The 13,297-nt window shown below is 39.7% G+C and overlaps 1 protein-coding gene across 1 annotated transcript; it reads left to right on the top strand.

Annotated features, from left to right (window-relative positions):
- The first annotated feature begins 2,507 nt into the window (after window positions 1–2,507).
- LOC101706077 (olfactory receptor 6N1) lies at window positions 2,508–4,296 on the top strand. Its single transcript, XM_004859137.2, has one exon. It carries the CDS (start codon window positions 2,661–2,663, stop codon window positions 3,645–3,647), a length of 987 nt encoding a protein of 328 aa, XP_004859194.2. The 5' UTR covers window positions 2,508–2,660; the 3' UTR covers window positions 3,648–4,296.
- The last annotated feature ends 9,001 nt before the right edge of the window (window positions 4,297–13,297 follow it).

The following is a 13,297-nucleotide window of genomic DNA, read 5'->3' on the forward strand; positions in this document are numbered from 1 at the left end:
AAAGTTGGCTAGCCTCATGAGGATTTCCATCATAAAATAATGGTAGGAAATGTGGAGTAAGAAATAACAGCAATCACTTTGATAGAGACTTAGAACACTGCATTGATAACTGTGTTTAAGCCTTTTGATGTGCAATCATTGGGAAAATGAATAAATAATAATGGACACCACGGAAGCAGGGTGGTAGTAGGAAAGAGGCAATAGAGAGAGTTGTGGGAAATAGTAGAATTCGGCTATCTAGTTGTAAGAATAGATCACAAGAAGTTTGTTAACTAAGAGAATTAAGTCGTTTCTGGGAAATTCCACAAGTCTGTTAAAAGAATACCAGAAAACTTTGAGACCTTGTAAAAGTCTCACAGGAGAAAAACAGGTTTTCCTAGTTTTCTTATTTACCATTTTCTGGGATCAAAGGACCGAGACCCAGTGATTCTACGGGTGGTAAGACAGATACGACTCATTATGCACACCTGTGATGTTTATGGTGGGCTGGTGGGCTTGATTTTTGGCTAAAAGTCATCCTGCTCTCTTGATACTATCTGATAAGAAGAGGGCTGCGGTGTGCTCTTTGATGTACCGGATTGGTGAATGGAAACGGGGGACTTGTGAATTCGCCTGTAGCTTTTGTGAGTCACTTAAAGTCACTGGTTATCATCAGAGGTGAAAATCAGAAAGACAATAGCCAGAATAACTAAGCTGCTTTCCTACCTGTATAAAAGCCTTGGGTCTTTCCTTTGAGATTGTCAAACAGTGCCACAGGAATTAAACTCCTGTTCGTCCCCCAGGCTGTCTCCTTTTCTTTCTTTAAAAGTCGGTGCTTTCCGGGGTCTCCAGTTTCCCTCAAGAGAAACCAACAGAGAGTAAACAGAAAAATAAAGGTGGCATGCTTGTGGATTGTGCTGATGGGACAATGAATTTAGTAGTAATGAGTAAAAAATTCTCCGTGTAAAGAGAATTTTCAAGAAGGTGATCTTGACTTTTGGGGTGTGAAGATGTTATTTTATACTCATGCTCTAAGATATGTAAGTGGTTTCCTTTCTTGTTCTCTCTCTCTTTCTCTCTCCCTCCCTCCCTCTCTCTCTCCCTCCCTTCCTCCCTTCTTTTTCTTCTCTCTCTCTCTCCTTTTCATACTGGAGATTGAAAGAACACAGGGACATGCTTCCATGGAGCTACATTCACAAAGAGTTTTATTTTTATTTTAGTCTGAGACATGGTTTCCCTAAGTTTTCCAGGCTGTGCTCAAACTTGGAAGCTTTCTCCTTCAGGCCTGAAAGTGCTGGAATTACAGATGGGTGCCACAGACATTGCCTCTGTAAGAGTCCACTCTATGATAATCGCAAATCTCCTGGTGGCCCAGAGAAGGCAATGTCCCTGGGAAGAGATTCCAGAACCCAAAACTGAGGTTTGCAAAGTTATTTACAAAATAAAGCATCCCTGTGCCCAAGTTCTTGACCCAGAGGGACCCATTCTGAGAGCTGCTTCTTGCAACTCCAGGGAACATAAGGCAAGTAGCCACTGGGAGACCCACACTTCCTGGAACAAGAAATATAAATAGGAAAGTGTCTTGGAGCAGTAAAGACACTCTGGTGAATGCAACAGTTACTATTGTCATCAGAGTCAGGTAATGGGCAGGGCTTGTACAGAAGAGGTAAAGTAGTTAAAGAAGAGAACTAGGAGGTGGCTTCAACCCTTCCAGAGTGAGGTCTATTAGGGTTTAGAAATAAAAGCCTGGGAACACTGACCTAGCCCACACATCACAGTAATCTGACAAATGCCTTAATGACTTTCAGGAATCATAGACAAAGAGATTCGAAAACAGCTTTTTAAACAATTACTTAAATGTCTTCATTTTGTAGAACAGGAAAGTGCAGTAAAGAGGAGAGAAATGGTCAGTCCCAATATTCATTTTGGATAAAACTAGTTTACAAAGTGACAAAAGAAACTTACAAAATTAACTGCCTAAAGAATATTTTTTTCCCTAATATAGCTTTTCCTGACCTGTGTAATATGGGCCTTACTGCATTCATTCTCTTCTCTCCCCAAATCTATGAGAATTAATTAACTATGCCTCCCTTTGAGATCCTTCCAAACAATATGTCCTGTCTGCTTTTCAATGATTCAGTCTGTGCTGCAGTTCTGAGCTTTAAGAAATGCCAGTAGAGGACCCTCAATTGTTTATTCCACTTCACCCTTTAATGAGAACATTGCTAAATTCCAGAGTCTCCTTGAGGGAATCTTAGAAGTCATCTTCTCAAAAGTATACATCTTTACATCTCCTTTCTAACAGTTTAGTATGGCTGGTTGTTGAATACAGAGTATACAATATGAGTAAATATCTTCAAGTATCTCAGAACATTTCACTTGGGAATGTAGAATGGTGAACAAGAGAAAATTCTTATCTTTTGTAACCAATCAGGAGAGTGTGGAAGAAGAGTCTGGAGCCCAAGACTTTGATGCTACTCTGTAGGACAAGTGCTGCTGGAAAGTAAGAAACCTGAACTCTTCAATTCTGTCAGCAACAGATTCTGAGTAAATAATTTCTGACTTCTCATATTTAGTTCCTCTTTTGCAATATGAAGGGGTTTGATTTGATAATCTCTAAGTTCCTTTCAGGTTTTTGTATTCTGCTTTTTTGGTTCAGGAAAACTTTCTCATGAGAAAGAATGCTGAAGTCATTCATCTTCTGCCTTTACTCCTTGTTTTTAGGAATCATGGATCATGTCAATCACACCTGGACCCAGATGTTCATTCTTGCTGGTTTCAATATCTCTGGGAACATAAGATCTCTTGCCTTCTTGGGGACCCTGTGCATCTATCTTCTTATCCTTGGAGGGAACTTATTCATCATTGTCCTGGTTAAGGCAGATTCTGGGCTCTCCACACCCATGTACTTCTTTATCAGTGTGCTGTCCTTCCTAGAGCTGTGGTATGTCAGCACCACGGTGCTCACCCTGCTGCACACCTTGCTCCATGGAAGTTTACCCATTTCATCAACCTTGTGCTTCACACAGCTGTACATCTTCCATTCCTTGGGAGTAACTGAGTATTACCTGTTCTGTATCATGGCACTGGACCGCTACCTTGCCATCTGCCATCCACTCCACTACCATGCTCTCATGAGCAGACAGGTACAGAAATGCTTAGCAGGGGCCACCTGGATGGCTGGATCCTCAGCTGCGCTTGTTCCAGTCAGCCTCACTGCCACTCTGCCCTACTGCTTGAGAGAGGTAGACCACTACACCTGTGACCTGGCTCCCCTGATGCAGTTGGCCTGTGTGGACACAGGCTGGCATGCTGAGGTCTATACTGTGGTGAATGGCTTGATCAACCTCAGCACTCTTGTAATCATTTTAGGCTTCTATGGAGGCATCTTGAAAGCTGTACTGAAGCTACCCTCAGCTGGCAGTCGTGCCAAGGCCTTCTCTACCTGTTCCTCCCATATAACTGTGGTAACACTGTTCTATGGCTCTGCCGGAATTGTGTATGTGGGGCCAACTGCTGTGCATTCTGAGGGCAGAGACAAATTTATTGCTCTTGTTTATGGTTTTCTTACCCCCTTTCTCAATCCTATTATTTATACCCTTCGTAACAAGGAGGTGAGGGAGGCTGTTAGAAGGGTCACCCGAAGAATTAAGGGTCAATTGAAGTAAACCTGAGATTGTGTTTGACTATAGTCGTCCACTTGACAAGTGTATTTTAGGTTGCTAATCAAGAAGGTCAATTAACCATCAATCAAATCATATGCAGAATATAGAACTAAAATAGACTGATTCTTGTGGAGAACAAATTGAGAAACATTGAAAGAGAAGAAATATGGTCCCACAAACTGCTAATAGGAGAAAAAGTGAAATAATCACAACAACAAAGAACGAAGTACAAATGTTTGGGTTAACTTAGAACCTTGGAGAGGGATTGAATTATGTTGAGAGCATCTGAAAAACTGAAACTGGTTGTGAGGTTGTGGTCAATATTAAATTCATGGAGAAGGGGTAAGAGGGCATAAACTGAGCTCAGCCAGAGGAAAAATAAAGGGAACCTCCGGTAAATGTTCAGACATGGATTGCTGAGCTATGAAACAAGGTCCATAGGAGTGTGGATTTGATGGTCTCTGGGTGATCCTGCAGTAAAAGGATGTTTACTGTAAATAGAGAATTTATTCTCTGCTAGGAAAGGGCAGAAAATTTGAGAAAAAGCTGCTCAGCAAATTGATGATCTAAATGGAGTTACAGAAACACTCCTTGCACTTTGAATTTGAAATACGCAGTCACTTAGAAAACAGTCATTGTTGGAATCTCTTGTGTGAAGAGCTATCTCTAAGCATGAAGACAAGGTATAAAAAGCAAGCATATTTTCTGTTTTTAAGAAGCTTAAAGATTTGTTTTGAAGATCCCCCCCATTCTCTCCCTCCCCTTTGTACACATGCTCACACTGTCCAGCAAGCACCAACGGGAACATACTGTCTATCAATTTTGCTCTATGTGTATCTGCAGCAATGGGAAAGCATGAAAAATGAGAAGTGTATGGGTTAACAGAACGGAGTTTTACAAAACCAACTGACTCTGACATTTCCCCCAGTAGCTCCAAATTTGGAATTCTAAAACCCCGGGGGCCCATGTGCCCTGAAATTGTAGGATTCTTCTCAGAAATTCTGTCTTGGGATAATGAGGCTGCAAGTGTACTGAAAATGAAAAAAAAAAAAAAGACAGTTTTGAAAAGAGGAATTCTGTAGACAGCACTTTTTTTCTTTTTAGTAATACGATAAATGAGTTTGTTTCCTATTTTTGAATAATGTTTTGAAATGCTCCATAATGGAAGATGGGTTGGTGTTTTTTAACTAATTTAAAGGAAAAAAGTGAACATGAAAGAAAATGTGTGTGGAATGACTAACAGTAGCATTGACCTCCCTCTTAATTCAATAATCTTGAAATATCCTTAAATCAACAGTGTTTCAGAATCTTGAGTTGTTAAATGTGGATAGATTGTCCAATTTGAGGTTTTTCTATGAAAATTTAGCCTCGGATAAGTTTTCTCTGACTATGCATTTATATCTGGACTATATTCTCTGCTCAGATATTTTGTAGTCTCAGAGTAAAAGAGAATGAATTTTAATATTGTTAAACCATAAGGATTAATCTTGTGAGGGAGAGAAAACAAAGACTAGGAATCAAACCTGTGATTCTTTTCCTTTCACTAGTCAAAGCAAGATTTTTTCTTTTATGTTGAGAAGAGGCTAGCTTCAAGTCTCAGAATAAACCAACATGTAACTTTAGAAGACTTACTTTGAGTAAACACCATTTACAGATGGATGATGGCCACCAGGAAGAGAATGAATCACTGGATTATTTACTTCAGTAGCATATTACAACTCATTTGGCTAAACCTGTCTTTCAAGAAGAGAAAACTAAAGAGAAAATAACTTAAAATGTTACTGAGAACTTAGAATAGGGTAATATCAAGGTCTTCTAACCCTTTCCATTGTACCATAATAACACTTAGGGTTTCTCCTTTTACAGGAGTCAGAAAGCCTGTGGAGCTGAGCATCACTACGCAAAAGTGGGAGGGAAGGCAGAAGGCAGGCTCTGTGAGTCACAGACTTCCTCTGCAGGGCTGTATTATCCTAGAGAACTCTCATTCCTGTAGTCAGTGTGGCCTGCCAGGGACTTCTCCAAGGCTTGCCTGGTGAGCCTTTGTGTTATTACTTCCTGCTATTGAAACAGTTTATTTTGTATAAACCCAAGTTCTCTGTCTTCCACAATTAAAGAATACATTTGAGAACCACAGGAGGAGTTTAGGAGAGTTTTATTAGAAATAATAATAAGAAAAAAGCTCTTAGTGGAGATTCACAAAGAGGAAGAAGAAGTCAAATGTGCTTTCTTTGTCTTGGCCTTATACAGATGGGCAGAATATGTGTGCATGTCACTGCGAGTGGGCTCAAAGGAAATGAGAAACTGGTTGTCTTGCATTTCTAATGTACTCTCCAGTTCAGTCCAGAAGTCCAAGTCCTGAGGTAGAAATGGGCTGTTAAAGCTGTTAATTAACTCAGCATACCCTGCATCAGTCTCCTTCCTGGAACAAAGAGTCCTCATCTCTCTAGTCTTGTCCCAACGCTTTACCTTTTGCTCTTGTGTTTTCTTTTGTATTTCTAAGTTTAATCACCTCTTGATTAACTGGCTTGAATTATCTCTTTTATGTGACCTTCTGTTAGGCTGCTTTTTTTACTGGCCACTTAGGCTCGTATTTTTCAGATTCATCTGCTGCCACTGATTAAATCAAAGGTAAAAAGGAGAAAATAATTTATTCAAAGTTAACTCTGAGGAGATGAAGGGGCTGATTTGCCTCAAATCAGCATCTCACTGGTTACAGGTGGGCAAGGGTCTTTTTTATAGAATGAGACAGAAGGGAGGGACACAGAGGGACAATGTGGACCTTCACACATTTTATCACTTCCAGCTATGTTCAGTTCATTTTCCCCTTTCTTGGGAAAGGACCTGGGCCACAGCACTCCTGGTGTTTGCATATTCTGTTTCTTGTCTGGGCTGAGGAAAGGTGAGAGAAGCCCTTTATGCCTGTGGGCTCAGGAAGTCATTTGTCTCTAAAGAGAAAAGCAAAGTAACTAGCTAACTTTTAAAGTTCAGTTTTACAGTGCAGATAACAATTCTCCCCTTGGTCTTTTTTCAGCACTAAGTCTTGAGGGCCTTGAGGTACCACACCATCTGGTTGACTGTCTCATGTTGGATTGGCACATAAATTCCAGCAAAGGTTGTTGGAGCAGAAGCAAAGGAAAGCCAGATACTTGAGCCTGAAAAAGTACCACTAAAAATTCTGAAGTCAAATCCAAAGGAAGGCAAAGTCAGGAGATATCGAACATTGCACCTGCTAAAAGGGCTTTTTGCTTTTAGGCAGTAATGCGTAAGATCCCTGTTTCATAACCTCTGCAGCTCTATTTATTTTGGTAGAGTTGACACACAGGTAACTCATGCTTGCAACTTTCACTTCTTGTCTCTGAATGTAATTTTTTCTTTTCCAAAAGCATTGCCAATTAGCTAGCTGTGGTCAATTGTGTAAGTTAAGGAATGGAGGTGGCTGGAGACAAAAATCAATTTTCAGCAAGCAAGTTTTGATAAATGTATATATATTTTGCACTGGGGATCAAACTTGGAACCTTGCGCTTGTGAGGCAGGTTGCAAAACCACTGAGCTACATCCCCAGCCCTTGACAAATATATTGAAAGCTGCTTTAGAATGAAGCAAGGACTGTTCAAAAGGGGAGAAATTTAATCCCCAATAAAGTTCCATTAGATTACACTTACATTAGCCAAGTAGCTGCATGGTCAGTGAGTACAGAAATTTCTTGCTTGTACTTGCCAAAAATCCAGAAAAGGACAAGGAAAGCAGCTATGGATATTGTCTCAGCCAAAGCTATTCTAAACAATCTTTTGAAGTACAGTGCCATGAAAGCAGAAGTGTGTTTTCAGTTAGACAGGCCATGGTGTGTGAGAATACAATCACCTTTTTCTAAGTCAGAGATGACTAAAACTTTTCTAGGGAGCTGCAAGGTAGCACAAACCCTTTCACTTTTGACCCATTTACAATAGTTTTCCACATACCACCAGTGTCTCTACCCCTTGAAATCTCCTAATTCAAGTTGTTTTTTGGGGGACAAATTGATCAAGAACTTTGAACTCACAAAGAAGCCTCAGAATGATACCCCAAATAACTTACATAATTCTAAAAGGAAGCAAAAGTATTGCAATGAAAAGCAAGACAAAGGAGTATTTCAAACCAAACATAAACAGATATGATACCAGGAAATTTTTTTCTACCTCTGAATCTCTTCTCACACCAATCAGTGCCCCCAAATGACTGCAACAGATCCAAACAACCACAAATGGCAAAGGCATTTGCCTACCCACAAATACCACTCAGTGGCCCAAAATGAAAGGTCCAGTAGGTCCAGAATGGACCCAAATGGTGAAGATCTGAGCCCACCCCTCCTGGCTCAGAGGAAGAGGCTTCCTGGCCACCATCTGTCCCAACAGTCCCAGCCCAGAGGAAAGGACTTTTGGGCTGTCATCTGTCCTACCACTCCTGGCCCAGAAGAAGGGGCTTCTGAGCCAATGTCCCACCACTCCCAGCCCAGAGGAAGGGGCTTGTGGGCCGCCGTCCATCCTGCCACTCCCAGCCCAGAGGTAGGGGATTCTGAGGCACCATCCCACTGCTCCTGGTCCAGAGGAAGGGGCTTCTGGGCACCATCCAGCCTGCTGCTACTGGCCCAGAAGAAGGGGCTTTTGGGCTGCCATCCCTCCAACTGCTCCCAACCCCTGTCCCACCTCTCCCAGTTCAGAGGAGGTCAGCCACATGGGTGCAAAGAGCAGTGACCACCCTCAACCCCAGTCAAAATGAGAAGACATGTAAATAAGTCTCAAAACCAGACTTCCACACCACCTACAGCAACCCCAAAGGAAAATGAGATGGAACATTCTGATACTCAACCACCTGGACCCAATGAACTGGCAACAAAAGAGAATCTGGAAAAAATGAAATCAGAAATAATTTCTCAGAAAACAGCAGAGATTGTGCTCAGAGTGCAAGACATGATTAATAAATCTAGAGAGGAGCTGAGGAACATGATAGAATCCCAACATAGGAAACAAATGGAATCCATAAAACAGATGCAAATAGATTTCCAGGAGATGAAAACTCCATTGGCAGTCTGTCTACACAGCAGAATGAGCCAATGTGAGGAAAGAATTTCAGATATAGAAGATAAGGTTGCAATTAATGACCAGGAAAAGAAAAATTGCTTCAGAATTGCAAGGGAACATGAGAAATCAATCCAGCAGCTGCTAGATGATGCAAAGAAGAATAACATAATACTAATTGGAGTCAAAGAAGAAACAGGAGAGAGTGCAGATGACATAAAAAACCTCTTCACAGAAGTAATGGCAGAAAACTTCCCAAGCAGGGGAAAAGAACTTGATATACAGATAAGTGAAGCATATAGGACTGCAAATAGCCTTGGTCAAAAAAAATCTACACATAGGCATATAATTGTTAAGATTCCAGAAACTCAAAAGAAGAACAAAGTTCTACAAGCAGTTAGAGAAAAGAAACAAATCACATACAAAGGAAAGCCCATCAGAATTACAGCAGACTTCTCAACACAAACTATCAAGGCAAGAAGAGCTTGGAGTGATGTATTCCAAGCCCTAAAGGAAAACAGCCTCAACCCAGATTGGTGTTTTATAGATCGTTGCTTCAAATGTGGATAAAATAAAAATTTAACTAAATGATACATCCAATCTGATAAATCTATAATTTAATATTTTAAAAAATCTTGGTTCCTAAAAAAATTAACCTCCTAAAAGGGAGAAAGGACTACATTTTCTAAATATTATATTTGAAGAATTGGCATAACTACAGGTTCAGCAAAGTTTGAAATTATAATGCTGAGGAAGATAGAAGAAATAAAAGGTAGAAAGGACACAAGGAAATCATGACTCAAAATTGTTCTTTTTAAGAAAGCTGCGACTACCAGATTTAGCTGAAGCAATCTAAATCAGCTCATAGCAACATTCTTCAGCTAGATTTAACTCTTCTTCCCTAGCTTTTTCGCTATAAAGGTAAACTGGTTCAATTAAGAAAGTAAGGACAAACTCAGTAGTCCTTGGCCAGAGTTACATGCTTCCCCTGTCAGATCTATCACTAGAAGGCCATAAATCAGCCCAAGTAAGAGAGTAAACAACAGGTTGAGTGAACCTAGAGAATGTTTAAATCACCTACCAAAAATAAATAAATAAATAATAAAACCACAAAAATAAATGAATAAACTCCCCACATCTGTGGAATGAGCTAGTGTCTGTTGTATGGAGTAGGGTGGGGACTTTTATCCCTAGATTTTCACCCTCTCAATAAAAGTAAAAATGTTTCCAGTCCCAAACTATAATGCTTCTCATTTCTTAGAATGCCTGCACTTCTCTCTTGAGTGACTCCTGAAGTCTCTATCTCTGCCTAATAAAGCCTACTTTTACCTCTTTCTGATGTCCTGAAAATTATTTTTCTGTGATGGGAGTCAGCAAACCTGTAGGGGTGGCTTCAGCTCCTTATTTCAGCTTTTTGGGAATCTCCCAAACCCAGCCTCCTGATGTTCTTTTCTTAGAAAACCAGCAGGAGGACGTAAAGAGAAACATGGAGAGGGAAAATTTGGAAAGTTCAGCCAAACAGCCTTTCATTTTTTTCTTTTCTTTTTCTTCTTCTGTGTTTCTGTCTACCCATTGCCATCTGAATCATAGTTTGTCTTTCTTTCCTCCTACTTTCTCTTGCTTTCCCTATCTACATTTTTCTTCAGCCTCAGAGTCTTTTTTTTTCTATCCAGTGGTTAAAGAGTTTTATGCCCCTAGAAAATGAGTGGTTCTACATAAAAGCACCAAAGACAAGAGACAGTTGCTCTATCTAGCCACAAAGAAAAGAGATGTCAGGAGGTAAATCTCCAGGACATGTGGCAGTTTCTCTAGGTATTTCTTTAGATTAAGCACCACACCCCTTCTCTGGGTTGGATGGGACTTTGAAAAATCTTACTCATCCATGAAGATACAAAATAAGGATGAAGCTGCATCCAGTGTCTTGGGCAAAATTTCTCATGCAACCAGCATGGGAAACTACAATCCTGAGACCCACCAGAAAGAAAGTGTCTCTAGGCCATACCAAAGAAAGCATTCTCTAAAGGCATGCACTCTTACAGGTCCTAAACACTGGAAACTGCAGGAGTCTAAACTGATCTTTTAATTTCTTTCTCTCCAATGTCATTAGCTTGGTCTGCCTGATGCAATTATGGACAGCTAAGTTAGCTAAAAATATAGTAGACAGTCAGACAGGGTTGAAAGCTCAGAGAGTCAGGAAAAATGGTAAAAACACACTACAAATGCAGCCAGAGACCCATCACTTGGGGGCTCAAGATAACAAAAGGACCCGGCCTACACACTTCACCAAGGGATGAGATAAGTGACAACACCTGGCCTAATGAAGTCTAACAGGCATAAGTTGCCTCAGTGGGTGAGGCCCCAGATCCATCACCTACCTGAGAAGTTCTTTGTTCTTTCCCTGTACTCTTGCTACTTGACTCGCTTCCCCTTTGGATCACTATTACCTAAGCGACTATACATGTAAATGTATTGGTTAATCATAGCTGTAATTTGCACTGTACCCACATGGGTTTTACTCTATAATACTTCCCTGAAAGTAGGATCCCAGCTACCCATTAGCATCAGGAGTTATCCTCTCAATAAATATTTTCCTACTCTTGAACTCTGTTGTTCCTAGAATTCATTCTTTGATTTTAGTCAACATAAACTCAGGGCATCAGATATTTAAGAGTTTGGGAGATACAGTATTTTCATATTTCATCTCCTGTTTCAATGCCACAGCTCCTCTGGGGGGCTATGCTAAGCCATGCAGATTCAAGTGGTCAATCAGGTGATAGCTGACACTATCCCTGAGACCTAGTGAATTCTATGGACTTAAACTGAGAAGTAGCCCAGTAGCTTTTTTTCTCTCTTCTTTCCCCTAAGAAAGCCCCAATACCTTTTTGTTCCTTCTTTTTCACTCAGGCTTTCATCTGTCAGAAAACTCACATGGGAGGAGGGAGGAGAGTATTTGGCTTCTGTGTTTTCACTGAGATGTGATCAGTAGTTGTGGAGTGACATGTCTAGTCTTTTCAGACCTTCTATGAGGCATGTGTGTGTGTGTGTTTCTGTGTTTTACAGATCTCAAAACATAAAGATTTTTGGAGTAATTTTTTTAGTAAAACCCAGTTCTTGTGTACAACTCTTTTTTTCCTTCTTTTTTAATCAGTTAATAAAGGTTGGAATAGCTATGTTCCAGGAACAAGGATGTTTGTTCTGGACATGAACAATTTATCACCTTACTAGCAGGGACACCTGGACTAGTCAGTGACAGAAAATAGGGTAGAGAAGCAAATTTGGGGTGGTTCTGGTTCTCCAATGAGACCTGCCCCATTCTGCCAATTCTGGCTCTTAAACAACAAAAACAGCAACAACAGAGCAAGCTACACATGTGGCATGACACAGTTTGAGCAGGTTGCATAAGCAAGCTACACATGTTGCTTGACCCAGTTTGGGGTATGACCTTGATTTGGGATGTACTGTGTATGCAGTGTGACCCCACGATGAAGGTGTCTCAGGCAGCCTAACTTCAGGGACCTAAATGGGATCTTGTCTTTTCCTTTTCTTTGCCTATTTAATTCCTTCCAAAAGTACACAAGAGAGATCCTAAAGGCATGTAGTGTAGTACATCTTATATGATTATGGGTAACTCAATGTTCTTTCACCAAAATGTCATCTTGAGGTTATATTTTATAAAGTTGAGACTGGGTTAAAATAGAAAATTTCAAAGGGTAATTTTTCTCTAAATGTAAATTAAAATAGAAAGGCCTCAAACTTGGACTTATACTAAGGATGAAAAATAAACTATGAGCCTATCTAACAATTTATAGCAATTCTCACTTTCTCCTTCTGACTTATTATTCACAAGTCTGTAGGGTCAACTAACAGGAAAAGTACTCAGAGTACCTTACAATGTTAAAGAAAATACTGTTATGAGTTACATAAGAAAAAAGGGAGCTGATAACCTCAGGAAAAAATTCTAACTTACTAGTCTATTTATAGTTATATACCTAAAACAATAAAAACCAGTTTTATAATTCAATATGGCCAATGGATCTAATAATTCACTCTATTTAAATGCAATTGTTTTATGTGTTCTGTATGTTATATTGTCTGCCCATTAATCTGTCTTAATAACTACTTAAGGTACCCACTACAGCTGCTTCATTTTTGAGCTCACATCAATTTTCTTTTAGTTTTTGCCCTTGCAAATTTCTGGCTCTTTCAGGGCTCTCCATGAAAAATCAGCTATGTAGGATTTTGGGGATAGTCAAAAACCAATAAAAATATTACAGAATGAGGTATTACATGGAACTTGCAAATAAAATCCTTGAAATTTGGTAACATAACAGTTATATATGATTTAGGTTAATATATATGTTTCTCTGTGTTAACATTCAGATATATACTATCCTGAAAAATTTTTACTTAAATTGGCTTATAGATAGTGGACACTCATGATATAGCTCAATTGGTTTTTGTTCACATGTCTTAACAGTAAGCTAATTTAAACTGGCTGGTAAGATAAAAGTAAAGGTGTCTTAAAGTTGATGAGATGTTTTCTTTGAGGTTGTTAAGCAATTAAGAAAATATTTATCTAAAAATTTTGTTTTAAAAATG

The sequence above is a fragment of the Heterocephalus glaber genome, unplaced genomic scaffold (genome assembly GCF_053883595.1).
Source record: "Heterocephalus glaber isolate CG9 unplaced genomic scaffold, H.glaber_assembly_v1.0 deba00001561, whole genome shotgun sequence".
Lineage (NCBI taxonomy): Eukaryota > Metazoa > Chordata > Mammalia > Rodentia > Bathyergidae > Heterocephalus > Heterocephalus glaber.